The sequence below is a fragment of the Phyllostomus discolor genome, chromosome 1 (genome assembly GCF_004126475.2).
Source record: "Phyllostomus discolor isolate MPI-MPIP mPhyDis1 chromosome 1, mPhyDis1.pri.v3, whole genome shotgun sequence".
Taxonomy (NCBI): Eukaryota; Metazoa; Chordata; class Mammalia; order Chiroptera; family Phyllostomidae; genus Phyllostomus; species Phyllostomus discolor.
The window spans coordinates 138,289,243-138,311,051 of record NC_040903.2 but is presented as its reverse complement, the minus strand read 5'-3'; the positions used below and the strand labels follow the sequence as shown (position 1 = coordinate 138,311,051).

General features: G+C 35.0%; 1 protein-coding gene across 1 annotated transcript; it reads right to left on the bottom strand.

The window, feature by feature from the left end:
• Nucleotides 1–3,252: 3,252 nt before the first annotated feature.
• On the bottom strand, nucleotides 3,253–4,547 carry LOC114492756 (protein NipSnap homolog 3A-like). The gene has a single exon (XM_036029580.1). It carries the CDS (start codon nucleotides 4,522–4,524, stop codon nucleotides 3,823–3,825), a length of 702 nt encoding a protein of 233 aa, XP_035885473.1. The 5' UTR covers nucleotides 4,525–4,547; the 3' UTR covers nucleotides 3,253–3,822.
• Nucleotides 4,548–21,809: the final 17,262 nt, after the last annotated feature.

The following is a 21,809-nucleotide window of genomic DNA, read 5'->3' as shown; positions in this document are numbered from 1 at the left end:
CTGCAAACCAAAGTGTCACAGGTTCAATTCCCAGTCAGGCCACATACCTGGGTTGCAGGCCATGGCCCCCAGCAACTTCACATTGATGTTTCTCTCTCTCTCTCTTTCTTCCTCCCTCCCCTCTCTAAAAATAAATGAATAAAATCTTAAAAAAATACAGATCGATATATCTATTGAAAATATAATATCCTAAGTGAAAGATGTCTTAAATAAAATGCACATTAGATTTTGAAAACTTAGTATGAGAAAAGAAAGTAAACTCTCATTAGTAATATTAATATTGATATTGACTACATGTTATAATGTCAATATTTAGATATAAATGGTTGAATATGTTTGAATAAATATACGAAACATAACTGATTTTTACTTTTTAATATGTGTATACTAGAACATTTAAAATGACACAGGTGGCATGCATTATATTTTCAGTTGCTGAGTAACTTTTAATAAGTTATTGCACATTTCAGTTATAAATAGTTTGTCATGTGATTTTGCCATTACATTGCCTATTGAATCAGGTAAAACAGAGATTTTGTATGTAATAATTATGTTTTAAATTACATAAGGAAACTGAGTATTGCTACTTGCATATAGAAAGAACTGGAAGCAAAGGATACTTCTTTTTAGAGTCATAGCAAAGTATGAGCCTGCTAGCTTCCAGATAGATGGTCTCAACAAAATGAAGCTACCCTGTCTCCCAGTGTCTGGTAGTTTGTCCCTACTCCCAAACACCAAAATGGAAAATACAGACAAATGCAAGAAGTATAAAATCATGATTCATTCAAAGGGACTTAATAATTTGAGGAAAAAATGAAGATGAACAACTAGAAACTATAAAAAAGAATGATTTTCTGAAGATTGATCTTTTTTGTAATAAAACACAAGTAATTAAATTTCTGATACTATAGTAATTCTGAAAAATAAGGCAGATAAAAGTGAACTTTCAGATCCATATAAAAAGATCAGGATTCCTCTGCACTCAAAATATCATTACTCAGAAATTTTTCTGATGTACAGAAATAGAATGGCTGGGGTTTTGCCTTAAAAACATAGTTATGGCACATATAATGGCATATTTCAATCATAGTACTATGATGCATTATAATATAATACAAGATACTTTACAGCTCAAAAAATCTTCAGTGTGAGCCTATTCATCCACTCTCTCCTCCTCATGTGAGGCTTTACATAAACTATAGATTTTGGGTGATGATAATGTATTAATGTAGGTTCATCAATTGTAGCAAATACAATACTCCAGTTGAGGATGTTAATAGTGAGGGAGGCTATGTTGGGGGAAAGGAGATCTGGGGACTTTTTGTACTTTCCACTCAATTATACTGTAAACCTAATTTTCTTAAAAACATAAAATATATGTTATCTAAAAAGTGAAATAAACATAGTTATGGGTTAAATATCACTTCATTATCCATGTAAACCAGGTAAGCTGGAAAATTAATAAATGCTATTCTTTGGTAGGAAAACATGTTGTATTTTATGATATGAAATATATTAAAAATATATTTATTCAATGCCTTAATGTAAAAAATGTGTCAAATTGCTTTGAAGAATGCAAAGATGAGCTATATAGAAGTACTTCACTCTAATAACAAGTAAATATCTATCCTCGGAAAATACTCTCTCTGCATTTTATCAAAGTCACTCTTCCAACTTCCCTGTCTTGGATTACTGTTTCTGTTTCCATCTCCCCAGGTGCTCTTGCTTAGTTCTGTATTTCTGGACCACGCAATTAAAGATTTCAATTACCAATTTATTCAACACTCCTCTCTGCCGTTATGATAGAGCACACTTGCCCATACTCCCCAGGTGCATTATCCTTCATCCTCATGCACACACAGCACATGTTAGAGGACCACCAACACTTTAGGACCCTTATTAGCATGGCTAGTCCACCAAAGTAGGAAAAAAATGATAGTGAAAGAAGTCTGAGTTAATCACTTCATATGAGGAATTCTTTGCCTTTTCCTTTCAGATTCCTATATCTCTATAAAATACAAACAGTGTTAATTAGAAAAACTGATCCGCCAGTGTCCAAAATGGAAATATATGTACTACATAAAATACTTAACAAATCTAATTAAGATATAGATTTTGTAATGACTAGAATTCTGATTATAATTTTCCTTTCCCTACTGACCCTCGACTTTCATAATGGCTAAATATAAATATACAGTATATTTGCTTCAAAAAACAAAGACTCACCTGTAATAAAAGCTAAAAACATGGAATTAAAACAGCATCTGGAAGATATTTATTCATTATGCCAACTAAAACAGATGGGCAGTCAAGTTTTAAAATATTTTTTTTAATGTCCAGGAATGACAATGAATAAAAGGTCAAATATTGCAGTGAGTGGAGAGAGGTCTTTATTCAAGAAGAATTAAGTGGGAAACTTAAACTTTGTTTGAATAGTCTTCTATTCAAAAGAGTTGAGATTAGCTTATATGCTTCCTTATTTCTAGAATATAGCATCATTTGAAAAACAAACAAGGATAAGATTTAAAGAACATTGCTATACCTATAACCTATATCTTAGATCCACAAGCCCCTAATACTGTTGAAAGATCAGAGGAGCATAGAGTAAACTTGAAATTACTTTGTAAATATGAGTAGTAGAAGTATATATATATATATATATATATGCACATATATATATTACACATAATATACACATATATATATAACACACAATAAGGTTTATTTATATGATATAAGGTATAATTCTCACATAACTTAATTCACTGCAAGAATTTAGCTTTCTAAATCCTCAGTGCTATTGCTGGTCCTGGGCTCCCAGTCCTGGTTGCTCAGATTCTGACTCAGACCCACTCATTCCTTGGAACATTCAAATGTCATTGCAATTCATCCACAGTCTTTGGAATCAACTGTTTAATCACATGGTTCTTTGGTATTTTTGTGAGTTCAGAAAGGTTTTGCTCTAATTTGTAATCATCCCACATCCTTTTGAACCTCAAAATGTGGTAAAATATGTGTTTTTTTCCTTCAGAAAGATATGATAATTAAGTACCAGCTACTTTAAGGGTTGTTCTACCAAGGTTAGCCTACTTAGATTGGGGAATCAAAAAACCATAAATTTGTTAAGTTTTCATAATGTAATCTCTGACAATAGTGACAATAAAATAGTTTTTAGCAAAATTATATGTAGAAAAATAGATTATTAAAATCTCTGGGTTAGAGTGTTCTCATTTTTTTCTGAAGTTTTTTTTTAACAGGGACCTAATTGACTAATAATTAATGTGAAAACCATAATTGATACAGATGACACAGGTGTTACTGTACTTTGCCAAGGTAAAGGAATACATTTTTTCCAATATTCTTATATTACAAAATAAACTTTACTGGGCAAAAAGTTATTTTAAATCTCACAAAAAAACAGGCATGTTGAAAATATAGACATTGCATGTACATAATTTCAGAATACTGTCAGGCACAAAAATGTAAAAACATCACTTAAATACAAGAAAATGCTATAAAGCCAAGGGTCGTCAAAATAGAGAATAAGAGATAACTTAAAAGAAATGAAAACTAAAGATCATGAATAGTTGCAACTACTTCTAATATAAAATAGCTACTGAAATGCCATGGGGAAAATGAACAGGACTGTTTTCTGAGGTGGTAACAACAAAGAACAGAGATGGCTTTAAAAATGCAGAGACGTAGCAAATTAACTTACCACCTTCTTCAAATAAAAGCGAGATTCGCTTGGGAGAACTGAAGTACCATTAGCAGACACATCTTAAGACATTTAATGAAAATGCTTTATACTTTGGTCGGAAACTATTTCAATGGTGAAAATGATGTAGGGATCAGAAGCATATTCTGCTGAGACACTAGGTAATTGACACTTTCCTGAACAGCTGCCACGACCCTGGGATCCTCATGAGACTGGTGTCTCCCAGCTGCACGGCTGTCTGCATTCTCATTCCACCAAAGAGCATGAACTCTGTTGAGTGCTCCATATTCTGTGTGGAAAACTCTGATTAGTTTTGAGTAGCCTAGATTGACATGGGCCATAACTGCCCTTTTAAAAGCAACACACCACAGAGCTGGCTCACCTGGTTTCATCTGAAAAGTAACCAGTTCGTAGACTCCTTCTTTTGGAGGCTTTTCTAACTTGCACCACAGCACCAGATAAGTAATTTCACTCTCTTGTTTATCAATAAGAGCCAAATTCAGAATGAGAAATTGTTCTTGCCATTCCTTATCTTTGGCTAAGGCTTTCCGAACTTCAGTTTGATGAGTATAATTATCACACTTCCAAATATGAAACACTTTATTCATTCTGCCTCCAAATTCAACACTCCAGTATCCAACCAGTTCAGAGTGAGCTGTCCGAAGATGTATGTTTTTCTTAAAATTTTCCAGAAACTCATCCATCTTTGAAGGCTTAAGATAATAGGTACGAAATTCATAGAATGTTCCATCCCATTGTCTAGGTCCTGTAGCAAAAGATGAGCACACCTTTGCCCCACGCTGCATTTGCTAGAGGTTCCTGACCCCTAGCTTGGATGAGGAAGGCAGCATGTAGGTGGCTGTCTGAGCAGGGGAGTTGGATCTCATTTTTTTCTGTATAGTTTTCCACTTGATGCTTGAAAGTGTCCTCAGAGAAAATGTTTTACTTCTTATCAAGTAATCCAGTGTTTATTACTACTGCTACTTGCAGAGCATTGCATTAGGCACTTTGATGAACAAAGAAAACAGAGATCCTCTCCTAAATACCTTCTCAACCAAACTGGACGGCAAAATTGAAGTGTATATTGAGATTCCTAAGAAAAACAAAAGAAAATTTGGAATGGCTTGTAACTTCTTTATTTCCTGCACACTTCCATCTTTATTTTTATTGGCTAATTTACATGAGCATTTTTAGCAGTTTTATCTAAGAAGAAAGCAGAACTAATAAGAGAGGGGAGCTGCTTTGTACACAAACTCATGGGAAGACACAAGAGGAGAAAAAAAGATACAGCATCGATTCCAAAAAGGAACCATGTTTGAACTCTGTAGGAAATGATGTTAGAGATGGAAAAAGTCCAGAGGATTTTAAAAGTAAAATCATATAATACTTGTATCATAAAGTACACAGTTTTGGGGAGTGAGGTAATGCAGTACAAGTAATTAAATTTAGCATGAAGTTGAATAAAAGTCTCATTTTTACCTTTCTGTTATTTCCCACATATTTCTATAGTTGTGACTCTAAAAAAATCAAAGAACCCATTAGTGAAAATCCCTGTGATTGACAGAAAAACAGGAGCAAATACAGAACCTGCTTGAAGGCCTTCTCCTAGAAGGGATGTTCATGTTGAGGCACCACTTCCAAATGGCCAGTGCAGCAAAATATGAGCAGTATTGCTCCTGAGCACATTACAATACCTCTTGGGGCCCCAAAAGTAATGAAGATCCAGGAGTGTGATCCCTAAGTTCTGCAATGACATATATGTAAGATTGAGCTAATGACTTATTAGAATCTACAATGTCCTGAGAACATTCAGATTACAAAGTTACAAAATAATGATGAACAACTTAAAATAAAATAGAGTTAAGTGCAAAATTTTGTGGTGGAAACTCAAATGTCATAGAATTTCAGAGACAGTTGAAGGCTAAAGGAGTTAGTAAAGGTTTTGTCAAAGTGTTAAGAATAATAAGGGACAATGAAAGACTGATAGTTCTGGTAGACCACACCAAAATCCATATGTTGGAATGCAACACCCAATTTGAATGTAGGATGTGGGGCCATTTTGAGGGTATTAGGTCAAGAGGGTAAATCGTCACAAAATGGATTAGTGCCCTCATGAGGAGAGAACAGAGAGCTAGCTCTCTTTCCTTTTACCATGTGAGGCTACAACTAGAAACTAGCAATCTGCAGCCTAAAAGACAGATCCCATCAGAACACAGACTCTAGAACTATGAAAAATAAATATGTGCTTTTTTGCACCAACAGTGAAAATTAGAAAAGTCAGAGAAGAAAACAAAGATGGCATTGTTTTAGTGATAAAATTTCTTTAGCATGGAAGTTTCAGTAGTATGATAGGATTCAAAACAAGATTCCAAGTGTTATAAGATAATACAATAGAGACATTGAACATTTATCATTTGGTGTAATAACCTGCTAGTGAAAGGAAGGAAAATTTTTAGATGGTAAAGGAAAATATTTGAAGTGAAAATATTTGCTTTTGCTTATCTTTTTAAAAGTTTCCTTTTTCACCTTTGAAGTGTATTTCAGGCAAGGGAACACAAGACCAAAGGAGAATAAGAGACTGAATGTGATAAAATTGGTAAGTGTGGGAGCAAATTTCTTAGAACTTATCCTTGCTTTGTGCGTTTCCAAAGTAAGATGTCTTTCTGCCACAGCACCCCACTGAGGCTACCCTTGTTTAGGCAGAAATCCATGCTCAGAATGCCTCCACCTTCCCATCAATTTATCAGTCAAGTTTTTAATGCCTGAGCTGAATTACTAATTCATATTTGAAGACATAGATAGGCTTTTAGTTAGTATCAAGTTAACATGTTATTTTTTCATTGTATTTATGTTTTAAAAAGACAAAGAACAGAGTAGTTTAAAAAATGATTCTCTAATGAAAATTTTAAGCCCTGAAGCAATCATGCCAGTTACAAGAAAATACATTGGATTAAAAGGCAGGAAGTCAGAGATCACCTCCCAAAGCTGTTCATTACAATCGTGATGTGCAAATTTTCACCCTAAGAAACTCAGAGATCTCATCTATTTAACCTCTTTAAGATCGTCTGTTTTTTCATGTTATCTATTTTTTATCTCATCACCTTGGAATTCCTATGTTCAAGAATCTGGTAGCCACAAACTAAGGAATATGCAGTATTAGAAGGCAACATAAATATCTGCTAAGTTAGTAGAAATCACTTCAAGATTAAATTCTGTTATTTTTAGTTAAGTTAAAATATTAAATATTTTATTTCCTCTTATGTAAAAAAGTTTAATCTTTTGCAATATTTCTCTTAAGATTTCATATGGAAGAAGGTAGCAGAAGAAAAATAAGGGTGGTTGATCAGGTTTTCTGACTTTGTTGTATTTTGTGTGATTTACAATGCCTTGAACTTCCTTTGAATTGACATAGAATATATAAATGAAATTTTTACATAAAATTCAGAGTGCCATTTTGTAATTGTGAAGCAGCCTTAATAAAATAAAGTTGGTATCTTCTTTGATATATCAAAGAAACCAGAAAACAATATATTTAGAATCTTATATATTTTACTACTTAAATGTTTCTTTTCAGATAACAACACTAGGGTTATTAGAATCCAGAATAATTTAGTCCATGGAAATTTTTTGATTGGTGGTTTTTATTTCATGTTATATCTAAGTATTTTCTTCTACCACCTTGATTTTTTTAAATTTATTTTTTGTAACAATACCTGGCTATGGCTGCATACGTAAAAACTTTGTCACAGCTTTTCCACAGTTCTCAACTCTTTTCTTCAATTAAAACACAAGGGATAAAACACTGCTCACTTGGTTTCCTGGGCTCTCACAACACCATGTATATGGTGTTAATCCCTCAAAGCCAGCAAACTGTTGATGTACAAAAAATTATATTCTCCAAGTACAGGGGGCCAAGTAGTGCAAAAATACTTAAAATGACACAGAAGGCCCATGTCTCTACTACCAAAAGAATCACTGAACTGCTGTTTGCAGTGCTCTGTTTTTCTACATAACTTTTCTTGGCAACAGATGCAATATTTATAGTAAAGTCTATCACTGTTTATTAATGTTATACATTAGAGATATTAGCTACTCTAAAAATGATATGCTAAAATATGCCTAAGCATTTTCAAATAAAAAAGAAAAGTGAACTGATGGTTTATTAATTACATTTTATTATTTTATAATAGAACATGATAAGCCTTGTAAAAAAGCAATTCAAGTATATTGATTCCATTTCCCATAATTGTGCTAACCATTTATAATGAATTTTCCAGAATCCTTTTCTACTTTATTGTTTTCTAAAATTGCAAGAGATTTTTGTTCCTTTCTCTCTTTTCTCCTGGCATTGTTTAAAAACAGTTGCTCTCTAGTAACTCACAGGCAAGTAGAACACAGCAATAATTTGAATGTGTATATGTCCATAGCAATGATGAATAACTTGCTAACTGAGATCTTTCAATTAAATATGATTTGGAAAATCTGCTGCAGGTATAATGCTGTTATACATCTTTCATGTTGTTTGTTGCAGAACAAAATGGATCAAAGTACTAGTTTCAAAGTTCTAATAACAGATTTTAAAATATGCATTATTAAGTGTATAGCAATGATTCAGTCTCCCATAAGAAGCAATTTCACCACTGTTTTAGATAATGCATTTTTAATGATTGCATAATACACCTTCTTCAACTTAGAGGAACAGATATATGTGGAAATACCCAATACCTCATAGCTGAGTTAGATGTAGAATCTGGTCATGGTCTCTATGTTAAAGGAACAAGGAGCAAGAGATGCAATTTACATAAAATTATATTTTATAGGCTGTAATTCTTTGCCTGCATGTTTGTGTTTGTCTTCCTGTGAGTTCTAAAAACATTAAACAGGTACAAAATCATCCTTAGGTGAGGGACCAGACTTGATTCTAATACTAAGAAAAAGAGCAGAAACATAACTGGAGGTTGGGGGAGGGAAGGGCAAGAGAAGAAATAGATTCAACTATGTATGAAAACTCAGTGTACAAGAAAGTCAGTATCTCATGAGCAGTGAGAAGATGAACTCAACAGGGTAGATAAATGAGGATACCTGCATGAAAACAATACAAGTGCATCAATTCTTCACATTATACACCAGGGTAAATTCCAAAAGAATCAGAGAGTTACTGTTAGAAATAAAATTAAGCAAAACAAGTACTAGAATAAAATGTAGATTAACTCTTCTGTAACTGGTGTTTGAGAAAAACTTTCCTGACTATAATTAAAAATCCAGAAAGAATAAAGGGAAAAATGACAAACTTTATTAAATTTTAAGAATCTTTTATAAGAAAAAAAAACACCATAAAGTAAAAAGACAAATAAACTGGGGAAAATGCAATTGTATCTCAGGCAAACTTCTAATAATAAAAAAGAAAAGCACCAAAAACCCTAAATGTTCTGTGGCTATAAACAATGTTTAATCTACACTGTATTGCAAAACAATTTCTCACCTATAAAACTGAATATAATACAAAAGCTTGACAATGTAAAATATATGTGAGGCTGTTAGGAGATGAGTATTCTAATACACTGCAGGTGGGAAAGCAAAGTGTCATAACCCCTAAAGAGTGTAAGTGGCACAATCTAACAAAATTTCATATATACTTACCCTTGACATAACAATTCCATTTATAGGAAACTATTCCAACATACACCAGTAGTATATACACAAGTTGGTTTATTATAGCTCTCTTTGCAATAGCTGAAGACTTGAAACAAAGTAAATGTCCATCAAACTAGGAATAAGCAATGCACATTAACACACTACCATGCAGCTATGAAAACTAATGAGGGAGACTTTGATCAAGATGGAGGTGTAAGTAGACATGCTTCACCTTCTTGCACAAAAATAGAAAGAATTATGTCCAGATCAAAAAACAAAAAACACACAGAACAGTCAGAAATCGAGTCATATGGAAGTTTAACCAAGGATTTAAAGCAGACACATTCATTCAGATAAGGAGGAGGGGCGGAATCATGGAGATAGGTGGAGTGGTGTGACACAGAGGGGCAGCAGCCTTAGAGGTGGAACAGACAGTCCCACATGCACATATGGTAGATAAAAATCAGGAAGGATGCCTTGTGAGTGTGGGATCCCTGCCCCAGGCCACACAGCCCAGGGTCCCAGCACCAGGAAGATAAACCCCCATTACTTCTGGCTGTAAAAAGCAGAGGAAGTTGGGGCAGAAGAAGAAACTGCTAGATTTTCACCATGTACAGGGTCTGCACAAACTTAGAATATACACAAACCCACCCACTCTGGGTTTCCTCACAAGGACAACAGCTAGTAGGGCACCAGCCACATATGGGAAGTGTGTGAAGTGATTGGAAAAAGGATGAGTGCTAGGCAAACCTCCAGAAACCAGGCAGTGGCACTGTCTCTTCTCTGATTCCTCCACCCACACAGAGCCACAAAGTGGTGAAATGGATTGCCACACCCTGGCAATTACCTAAGACTCCATCCCACACAACTTATAGAGGCCTTTTCTACATAGGACACACTACTAAGACAGGGAGTAAAAACAGCTCTACCTAATACATAGAAAGAAACACAGGGAGGCTGCCAAATTGAGGAGACAAAGAGATATGGCCCACATGAAAGAACAGAACAAAACCCCAGAAAAAGTACTAAGCAAAAGGGAGATAGCCAACCTATCAGATGCAGAGTTCAAAGCACTGGTGATCAGAATGATCAAAGAACTCATTGAGTATGGCAACAAAATAAATGAAAAAATGGTTGCACTGGGTGAAATAAAGAAAAATATACAGGGAACCAACAGTGAAGGGAAGGAAGCCAAAACTCAAATCAATGAATTGGAAGAAAAGGAAAAAATAAACATTCAACCAGAACAGAAATAATAAACAAGAATTCAAAAAAAGAGGATAGGCTTAGAACCTCTGGGACATCTCCAAATGTGCCAAAGTCTGAATCATAGGGATATCAGAAGGAGAAGAGGAAAAGCAAGAAATTGAAAACTTATTTAAAAAAATGAAGGAGAACTTCTGTGACTTGGGTAAGGAAATAGACATAAAAGTCCAGGAAGCACACGAATTCCAAACAAGTTGGACCCAAAGAGGACGACAACAAAACAAATCATGATTAAAATGCCAGAGTTTAAAGATAAAGAGAGATCTTAAAAACAGCAAGAGGAAAGTAGGGAGTTATTTACAAAGGAGTTCCCGTAAGACTATTAGCTGATTTCTCAAAAGAAACTTTGCAGGCTAGAAGGGAATTGTCAAGAAGTACTCAAACTTATAAAAAACAAAGACCTACAACCTAGATTATTTTATCCAGTGACGGTATCATTTAGAATGGGTGGGCAGATAAAGTACTTTTTAGACAAAGCAAAGCTAAAGTAGTTCATCATCACAAAGCCATTATTACATGGAATATTACAGGGACTTAATTAAGAAAAAGAAGATAAAAACCATGAACATTAAAAAGGCAACGACTGAGAGGTGGAGGGAGATGGAGGTGAGGTAGGAGGTAGCAGATTCCACTTTCCCCTACACACAGGAGAAAAACCTAGCCAATCTACAGAACAACAGAGCAAACAGCCAACAGTACCCCAGTATATATGAAAATAGGAGACCAAAATTTGTAGCGAACATTGAAAAACCAGATGAGTAGGTGAAAGCTGTGAACAGCAGGATACCTGCTGGAAGAGAAAATCCAACAACAAAGGAGCCAGTAACAGATAACAACAGAAGAAGGTGAATGAGGGAGTGAAAGCCACACTAACTTCAATCCAGAACCTATCTGAAAATACAACTAAATAGTGGAGAAATTACCCAGAACAAACAACTGAACAAGAGCAAGAGAGAATCCTCAAAACCTTATATACACAGAAGAACCAGCTTCAACACAACCTGCCCTTACCAGCACAACAAAATACAAGAGGTATTGGACAGAGTGACCTTCAGTTAACCAGCTGGTGAGAAGGACCCAACAAGAAAAGCTCAACAACAATCAAAACCCAAAGACAAACACAGAGCCAACTTAAACAACAGCCCAAGACCAGTGAGCTTGGGAGATCAAGAAGATGCACCACTGAATCTCACAGGTATTCTACCACAGAAGTTCACACCATAAACCCAGGGAGCCAGAACAGATCAATTTAAGAAGCTGAGGCTAACAAGAAGAGTCTCACAAACAATGGGAAGACAAGGAAACAATCCCCAAATGAAGGGAAAGGAGGAAGCCTCAGAAAGAATGCTAAGTGCAATAAAGGTAATTCAACTATCAGATATTGAGTTCAAAGCAATGGTTATAAGGAAGCTCAATGAGCTCACAATGAGCTAACAAAAACTACAGGAAAACTACAATGAACTCACTGCAAACTATAACAACATGAAAAAGGAAATAGAAACTATCAACAAGGGCCAAGAGGAAATGAAGAATAAAATTTCTGAACTAAGGAACACAGTAGAAGGAATCAAAAGCAGGACCAATGAAGCAGAAAATTGGAGCAGCGAATTGGAGGACAAAGTAGAAAAAAAATACCCAGAAAGAGCAAGAACAGAAAAACAGGCTCAGAAAGAATGAAGAGGAATTAAGAGAAATGCAGGACAATATGAAACATAGTAATATCGATATAATAGGAATACCAGAAGGAGGAGAAGAGCAAGGGATAGAAAACCTATTTGAAAAAGTAATGATGGAAAACTTCCTTAATTTGATGAGAGAAAAAGTCATACAAATCCAGGAAACAAAGACAGTCCCATTCAAAAGGAACCCAAAGAGGTCCACTTCAAAACACATCATAATTAAAATGGAAAAATTTCAAGACAAAGAGAGAATCTTAAAGTCAGCAAGGGAGAAACAGGAAGTAAAATACAAAGCTAGCAGCTGACTTCTCAATGGAAACACTCCAAGCCAGAACAGAACGGTAAGAAATATTCCAAGTAATGAGAACCAGAGGCCTGCAACCAAGGCTACTTCACCCAGCAAGGCTCTCAATCAAGATAGAAGGCCAAATAAGGAGCTTCCCAGAAAAAAGGAGTCTAAAAGAATACACCTCCACCAAACCAACTCTGCAAAAGATGCTAAAGAAACTACTTTAAAGAAAGGAAAGAGAGAGGAGAGCACAGATATGAAAATGGCAATGTGTAAGTACCTATCAGTAATAACCTTAAACGTAAATGGACTAAATACTCCAATCAAAAGACACAGAATAGCTGAATGGATAAGATAACGTGACCCACATATATGCTGCTTACAAGAGATCCACCTCAGGATAAAAGACCTACACAGGCTCAAAGTGAAGGGCTGAAAACAAATTTTCCAAGCAAACGGACAGGGAAAAAAAGCCAGAGTAGCAATACTCATATCAAACAAAATAGACTTCAAAAAAAGGGCCACAAAGAGAGACCCAGAAGATCACTACTCAAGGAAATAATACTCAAGGAAAGAATCTACCAAGAAGACATAAATATTGTAAATATACATGCACCCAACATAGGAGCACCCAAATACATAAAGAAAATCTTAGAGAACTTCAAGAAAGATATTGACAGCAACACAATTATAGTGGGGGATTTTAACACCCCACTGTCAAAAATGGACAGATCTTCCAAACAAAATATCAACAAATATATTGTGGCATTGAACAATACCCTAGATGAAATGGACTTAACTGATATGTACAGAGCCCTCCATCCCAAAGAAGCTAAATATACATTCTTTTCAAATGCACATGGAACATCTTCAAAGATACACCACATGATAGGACACAAAACAAGCCTCAACAAATTCAAGAAAACAGAAATCATACCAAGCATTTTCTCTGACCACAAGGGACTGAAACTAGAAACCAACCACAAGGAAAAAAATAAAAAACACTCACACTAACAGAGATTGAATATCATGCTATTAAACAATGAATGGGTCAAGGATGAAATTAGGGAAGAAATCAAAAGGTTTCTGGAAACAAATGAAAATGAACTCACAACAACCCAAAACTTATGAAACACAGTCAAGGCAGCCCTGAGAGGAAAGTTCATAGTGATACAGGCCTACCAAAAAAAGATAGAAACATTTCAAACAAACAACCTAACCCTACATCTACAAGAACTCAAGAAACAACAAGAAAGACAGCCCAGAGCAAGTAGAAGGAGGGAAATAACCAAGATCAGAGCAGAATTAAATGACGGAGAGACTAAAATTACAATTCTAAGGATCAACAAGAACCAGGAGATGTTTCTTTGAAAAGATAAACAAAATCAATATGCCTTTAAGCAGACTCATCAAGAAAAAAGAGAGAAGACCCAAATAAACACAATCAGAAATGAAAGAGGAGAAATTACAACTGATACCACAGAAATACAAAGAATTTTAAGAAATTACCACAAAGAACTATATGCCAAGAAATTTGAAAACCTAGGTGAAACGGACAAATTTCTAGAAGAATATAATCTTCCAAAACTCAATGAACAAAAAGCAGGAAGCCTGAACAGACCAAAAACAGCCGATGAAATTGAAGCAGTGATCAAAAACTCCCAACACACAAAAGCCCGAGTCCAGATGGTTTCACAGGAGAATTCTACAAAGCATTTAAAGAAGAGCTAACCCACATTCTTCACAGAATATTCTAAAAAATCCAAAATGATGGAAGACTCTCAAATTCTATTTATGAAGCCAGCATCATCCTAATTCCAAAACCAGAAAAAGACACAACAAAGAAAACTTCAGGCCAATATCACTATTGAACATAGATGCTAAAATCCTCAACAAAATATTAGCAAACCACACCCAACAATACATTAAAAAGATCATACACCATGACCAAGTGGAATTTATCCCAGGGATGCAAGGATGGCACAATATTTGCAAATCAATAAATGTAATACATCACATAAAAAAAAGCAAAGAGAAAAATCACATGATCATATCAATAGATGCAGAAAAAGCATTTGATAAGGTACAGCACCCATTTATGATAAAAACACTTAGCAAAGTGGGAATAGAGGGAGCATCCCTCAACATAATAAAGGCCATATATGAGAGATCTACAGCCAACATCATACTCAATGGGAAAAAACTAAAATCTTTTCCACTAAGATCAGGAACAAGACAAGGTTGTCCACTTTCACCACTTTTATTCAATGTAGTATTGGAAGTTTTAGCTACAGAGATCAGACAAGAAAAAGAAATAAAAAGCATCCAAATCGGAAAGGAGGAAACAAAATTGTCACTGTTTGCAGATGACATGATAGTATGCATAGAAAATCCTACAGACTCTGACAAAAAACTACTTGATCTAATAAATGAAAACAGTGGGATACAAAGTCAATATCCAGAAATCAAAGGCATTTTTGTGTACCAACAATGAAACAGTAGAAGCAGAAATCAAGAAAAAATCCCATTTGATATACCAGAAAAAAAAATACCTAGGAATAAATCTAACTAAGGAGGTAAAAAACCTGCATGAAGAAAACTACACAATACTGAAGAAAGAAACCAAGGAAGACACAAATGGAAACATATACAGTGTTCATGGATTGGAAGAATTAACATCATCAAAATGTCCATACTACCCAAAGCAATTTACACATTCAATGCAATACCTATTAAAGTACCAATGACACATTTCACACACATAGAACAAACACTTCAAAATTTTATATGAAACCATAAACTATCCCGAATAGCTGCTGCAATTTTAAGAAAGAAGAGCAAAGTAGGAGGGACCACAATACCTGATACCAAATTGTATTACAAGGCCACTGTAATCAAAACAGCGGGGTACTGGCATAAAAACAGGCACATAGACCAATGGAACAGAACAGAGAGCCCAGAAATAAACCCAAGTCTCTATGGTCAATTAATATTTGACAAAGTGTGCAGCAACATAAAAAGAAGTAAAAATAGCCTCTTCAACAAATGGTGTTGGGAGAGCTGCATGCAAAAAAAAATCAAAGTCAAGCATCAATTTAAATCATACACAAAAATAAATTCAAGGGGGATAAAAAATTTAAATATAAGCCATGACACCATTAAAGTCCCAGAGGAGAATAGGCGGGAAAAATCTCAGATATTACACACAGCAACATTTTCACTGATATGCCCTTAGAGCAAAGGACATAAAGGAAAGAATAAACTAATGGGATCTCATTAAAATAAAAAGCTTCTTCATGACTAAAGAAAACAGTATTAAAATAAAAAGAGAACCAACTATATGGGAAAACATATTTGCCAGTGATACCTCAGACAAGGGTTTAATCTCCAAAATACATAAAGAACTCACACAACTTCACTTTAAAACAAGCTACCCAATTAAAATATGGGCAAAGGACTTGAACAGACACTTCTCCAAGGAGGACAGACAGAGGATCCAGAGACACATGAAAAGATGCTCAGTATTTCTAGCTATCAGAGAGATGCAAATTAAAACCACAATGAGATACCACTTCACACTGGTCAGAATGGCCATCATAAACAAAGCAACAAACAACAAGTGTTGTGGAGGCAGTGGAGAAAAGGTAACCCTAGTGCACTGTTGGTGGGATTGCAGACCGGTACAACCACTATGGAAAACATTATGGAATTTTCTCAGAAAACTAAAAATGGATCTGTCTTTTGACCCAGTACTTCCACTGCTAGGATTATATCCTAAGAACCCTGAAACACCAATCCAAAAGAACCTATGCACCCCAATGTTCATAGCAGCAAATTTACAATAGCTAAGTGCTGGAAGCAACCTAGGTGCCCATCAGTAAATGAATGGATCAAAAAATGTACTATGGTACATGTACACAACAGAATTCTATGCAGCAGAAAGAAAGAAGGATCTTCTACCCTTTTCTACAGCATGGATGGAAATGGAGAGCATTATGCTAAGCAAAATAAGCCAGGCAGTGAAAGACAAATACCATACGATCTCACCTTTAATAGGAACCTAAACAACAAAATACACAAACAAGCAAAATATAACCAAAGACACTGAAGTAGAGAACAGGATGACAGTAACCACAGGGGGAAGAGGAGGGAATTTCAGGGGGAAAAAGGAAGGGTTTACAAGAACAAGTATAAAGGACATATGGACTAAAACAAGGGGGGGGGCGGGTGGAAATGGAAGGGAGTGGGGAGGGCTGGGATGGGAGTAAAAGGCAGAAAACTGTACTTGAACAACAATTAAAAAATTTTAAAAAATTAAAAGGCAACAACTTCCAACTCTCAACAGTGGTATCAAAAGAAAAAAAAAATAGACAAACTAAGCAAATAACCAGAACAAGAATAGAATCATTGGTATGGACAACATTTGGAGGGTTATCACCTGGTAGGAGGAAGAGGGAGAATGGGAAAATGGTGCAGGTATTAAGAAGTATAATCAGTAGGAACAAATAGACAAGGGGATGTTAAGAATAGTATAGGAAATGGAGAAGCTGAAGAACTTTCCTGCACAACCCACGGACATGAACTAAGGGGGTTATTGATAGAAGGAAGCGGTTACCAGGCAGAGGGAGATACAAGGGGAAAAATTAGGACAACTTTAATAACATAATCAATAAAATATACTTTAAAAAAGTAATGAGGAATATTTCTGTCTGCCAATAAAGACTGACCTCCAAGGTAAGTGAAAAATATCAAGGTGAAAAACAGCATCTGAAGTATGCTACTATTTATCTAAGGAAATATATGTATATATAAATACATAAAATTATTATAAAATTCATCTTATAATTTTATAGTAACATAAATTATAAAATTTAAAAATATATAGTATAAAAACAAGTACAAAATTGAATATGTGAGGCCTGTCAATGTGTAAGAGATATATTGATTGATTCTCTCTCACATGCCCCTAACTTGACCTGGCCTGCAACCCAGGCATGTGCCATGACTGGGAATCAAACTAGTGACCTTTCAGTTTGCAGGCTGATGCTCAATCCACTGAGCCACAACAGCTCAAAAAAATATTAACTTTTTTTAATCAGTGAGTATCTATACTGTAATTCTGGGATTATCATGTGTGTATTAAGTGATAAAGCCAATGAATAATGAAACTGGCATCTTGGAAAAACTAGTATATAAACCTGAGGAGTATTTCTAGTGGATTTAGGAAGTAATATGAAAAAAGTTACCCTGACCAAGAAGGGGTGATTTGAATATCTATAATAATAATTGCTATGAATTAAAACACATGAAATATATTTAAATCTATCACTTTGTAAATCCTTTTTAAAAAACCACACCTTATTGGTCTCCTTTGGAAGATATTAGTGAGCTGACATTTTTTTAAAAAATACTGGTAAATAAGAAAAAAGTTCAAGCAGTTATCACACTTTTATACAAATAGGAATTCAGTCACCAAATCATTGGTGAAAGTAATTTTATCTTTATAAAATTACCCATTAATAAATGAAGAAGAAATTATAGAATTAAAATATCCCAATTTTATATATCCTAATGGAATATGAATTTGAGAAGTGATTATCAATTGCAGAAACATCAAAAAAGTTGTTTTTGTTAATTGTCTATGTTTTCTCCCATCATTTGTGCAAATCAATAACCTTAAATCACTAATCTGAGGGGCAGGATAGTCCCTTTCCCTATTTAGAATATGACTTCTCACTCATTCATTCTCATTTTTTCCATAAACATCATTCCCCTCCCCGTTCCCATTCTTCCGTTGCCAAGAGTACCAGCAATGTAGTTCCTTTAAAGCTCAGACTATACAAACCAAGACACAAATAAATGGAAGCATATACCATATTCATGGATTGGAAGAATTAAGATGATCAAAATGTCCATACTACCCAAAGCAATTTATAGAGTCAACACAATCCTTATTAAAATACCAATGACACATTTCACAGACATAGAACAAACATTTCAAAAATTTATATGGAGTCACAAATGAGCCTGAACAGCCACAGCAATTTTAAGAAAGAAGAACAAGGTAGGAGGGATCATAATACCTGATATCAAAGTGTATTACAAGGCCACTGTAATCAAAACAGTTTGGTACTGACATAAGAACAGACACATAAATGAATGGAACACAATAGAGAGCCCAGAAATAAACCTATGTCTCTACAGGCAGTTAATATTTGACAAAGGGGGAAGGAGCATAAAATGGAGTAAAAATAGCCTCTTCAACAAATGGTGTTGGGAGATCTGGACAGCTACATGCAAAAAAATGAAACTGGACCACCAACTTACACCATACACAAAATAAACTCAAGATGGATGAACAGCTTAAATATAAGCTGTGATACCGTAAAGGTCCTAGAGGAGAACATACACAAAAAAAAATTCAGATAACCCACACAGCAATATTTTCACCAATTTGTCCCCTAGAACAAGGGATATAAAAGAAAGAATAAACAAATGGGACTAAAACTAAAAAGCTTCTGCACAGTTAAAGAAAACATCAGCAAAATGAAAAGGGAACCTACCTTATGGGAAAATGTATTTTCCAATGATACCTTGGACAAAAGTTTGATATCCAAAATATATAAAGAATTCACACAACTCCACTCCAGGAAGACAAACAGTCCAATTAAAAAAATAGACCAAAAACCTGAACAGACACTTCTTCAAGGAGGATATACAGAGGGTCCAAAGACATATGAAAGGATGCTCAACATCACTAGCCATCAGAAAGATGCAAACTAAAACCACAATGAGCTCCTTCTTTCTCTCTGCTGTGCAGAATTCCATTGTGTAAATGTACCATAATTTTTTATCCACTCATTTACTGATGGGCACTTAGGTTGCATCCAGCACTTGGCTATTGTAAATTGTGCTGCTATGAACATTGGGGTGCACAGGTTCTTTTGGATTGGTGTTTCAGGGCTCTTAGGGTATAATCCCAGCAGCAGAATTGCTGGGTCAAAAGGCATTTACATTTTTAGTCTTCTGGGGAAATTCCACTACCCTTTGCAGCAGCATGGATGGAACTGGAGAGCATTATGCTAAGTGAAATAAGCCAGGCGGTGAGGGACAAATACCATATGATCTCACCTTTAACTGAAACATAATCAACAAAGGAAAAAAGCAAATAAAATATAACCAGAGACATTGAAATTAAGAACAATCTAACAATAGCCAGATGGGAGAGGGGAGGGCACAATGCGGGGAAGGATTTTCAGGAACTACTATAAAGGACACATGGACAAAACCAAGGGAGAGGGTGGAAGCAAGGGAGGGAAATGGGTTTGATTGGGATGGAGGGGAGTGGGGGAAATGCAGACAATTGTAATTGAACAACAATAAAGTAATTAAAAATAAAAATAAAAATAAAATAAAATAAAACTACAATGAGATATCACTTCACACTGGTCAAAATGGCCATCATTAACAAATCAACAAATAACAAGTGTTGGTGAGGTTTTGGAGAAAAGGGAACCCTAGTACATTGTTGGTGGGAACGCAGACTGGTGCAGCCATTGTGGAAAAAAGTAAGGAATTTCCTCAAAACACTAAAAATGGAAGTGCCTTTTGACCCAGCAATTCCACTGCTGCGATTATACCCTAAGAATTCGGAAACACCAATTCAATGGAACCTATGTACCACAATGCTCACAGCAACATTATTTGTAATAAGCAAGTGCTGGAAATAGACCAAGTGCCTATCAGTAAACAAGTGAATCAAATAACTGTGGTACATTTACACAATGAAATACTACATAGCAGATAGAAAGAAGGAACTCCTACCCTTTGCTACAGCATGGATGCCACTAGAGAGTGTTGCGCTAAGTGAAATAAGCCAGTAGGAGAAAGACAGTTACCATATGATCTCACCTAGAAGTGGAACCTAATCCACAAAACAAACAAGTGAGCAAAATATAACCAAAAACAGAAATAGAGAACAGGCTGACAATCATCAGAGTGGAGAGGGGAGGGAATTTCAGGGGAAAAGGGGAAGGGTTTACAGGAACAAGTTTCAAGGACACATAGACAAAAACTAGTGGGGGGTGGAAATGGCAGGGAGGTGGGGAGCACTGTGGGGGAGGGCTGGGATGGGAGTAAAAGACAGAAAACTGTACTTGAACAACAATTAAAATTTTAAAAAATGTAGGAAAAAAAGTGAGCAAAATAGAACCAGAGATATGTAAATGAAGAAAAAACTGACAGTGACCAGAGGGAATGTGGGAGGAGGAAAATGGGGGAAAAGGAGGGAAGGTTTAGGTCAAGGAACATGTATAAAGGAATCATAGACTAGGACAAAGGGTGGGGGGAAGATTGAATGTGGAAGAGGGGTGGTGGGCAGAGTAGGGAAGAACAATGGGGGACAACTGTAATTGAACAACAATTAAAAAATGTAAAAAATAAGTTCAGCCAAGTGTCAAGATAAAAGATAAATACAAAAGAATCAATTTCAAAGTTGTACATCAAAAACAAACTGATTATAATTTTTAAAGAAAATTTATAATAGCAATAAAATACATACATTAATGAGGAAGAAATAGACATAGATGTTTGAATCATTTGTATGAATAATTATAAAATTTATACAATTTATTTTTAAAATAAATAATGAACACCTAATAAATGAAGAGATATACTATGTTTACAAATAAAAAACAATATCATAAAAATATCTATTTTTTCATTTTTAAATTATTATTATTTTTCAACTACAGCCAATACATCATTATACTAGTTTCAGGTGTACACCCCAGTGATTAGACATTATAAAAACTTACTAAGTGATCATCCTGAAATATCTCACACCCATAATACACCATACATACTTATTAGAATATTATTGACTATATTCCCTAGACTATATTTTAAATCCCCATCACTATTCTGTAACTACCAATTTGAATTTCTTAATCCCTTCACCTTTTTCACTCATCCCTAACCCCCTCCCATCTGGCAACCAACAAAACATTCTCTGTATCTTTGAGTCTTTTCTAATTGAAGTTGAAAAAAGAATCTGTAATTCTATGTAATCCAAAAATTCTTAATAAATTTTTTTGAATTTGACATCAAAACTGTGTAAGAATAGTCAAGAGCTAAGCATAGGCAGAACATTTCTAGACAAAATTAATATGAAAATCCTTTCCTCCAAGATATCAAGAATTATCATAAATTCAAGAATTTAGGA

Bases quoted from the DNA above. Each gene is read 5' to 3' on its own strand.
- LOC114492756 (XM_036029580.1), bottom strand. From the start codon at position 4,524: ATGCAGCGTGGGGCAAAGGTGTGCTCATCTTTTGCTACAGGACCTAGA.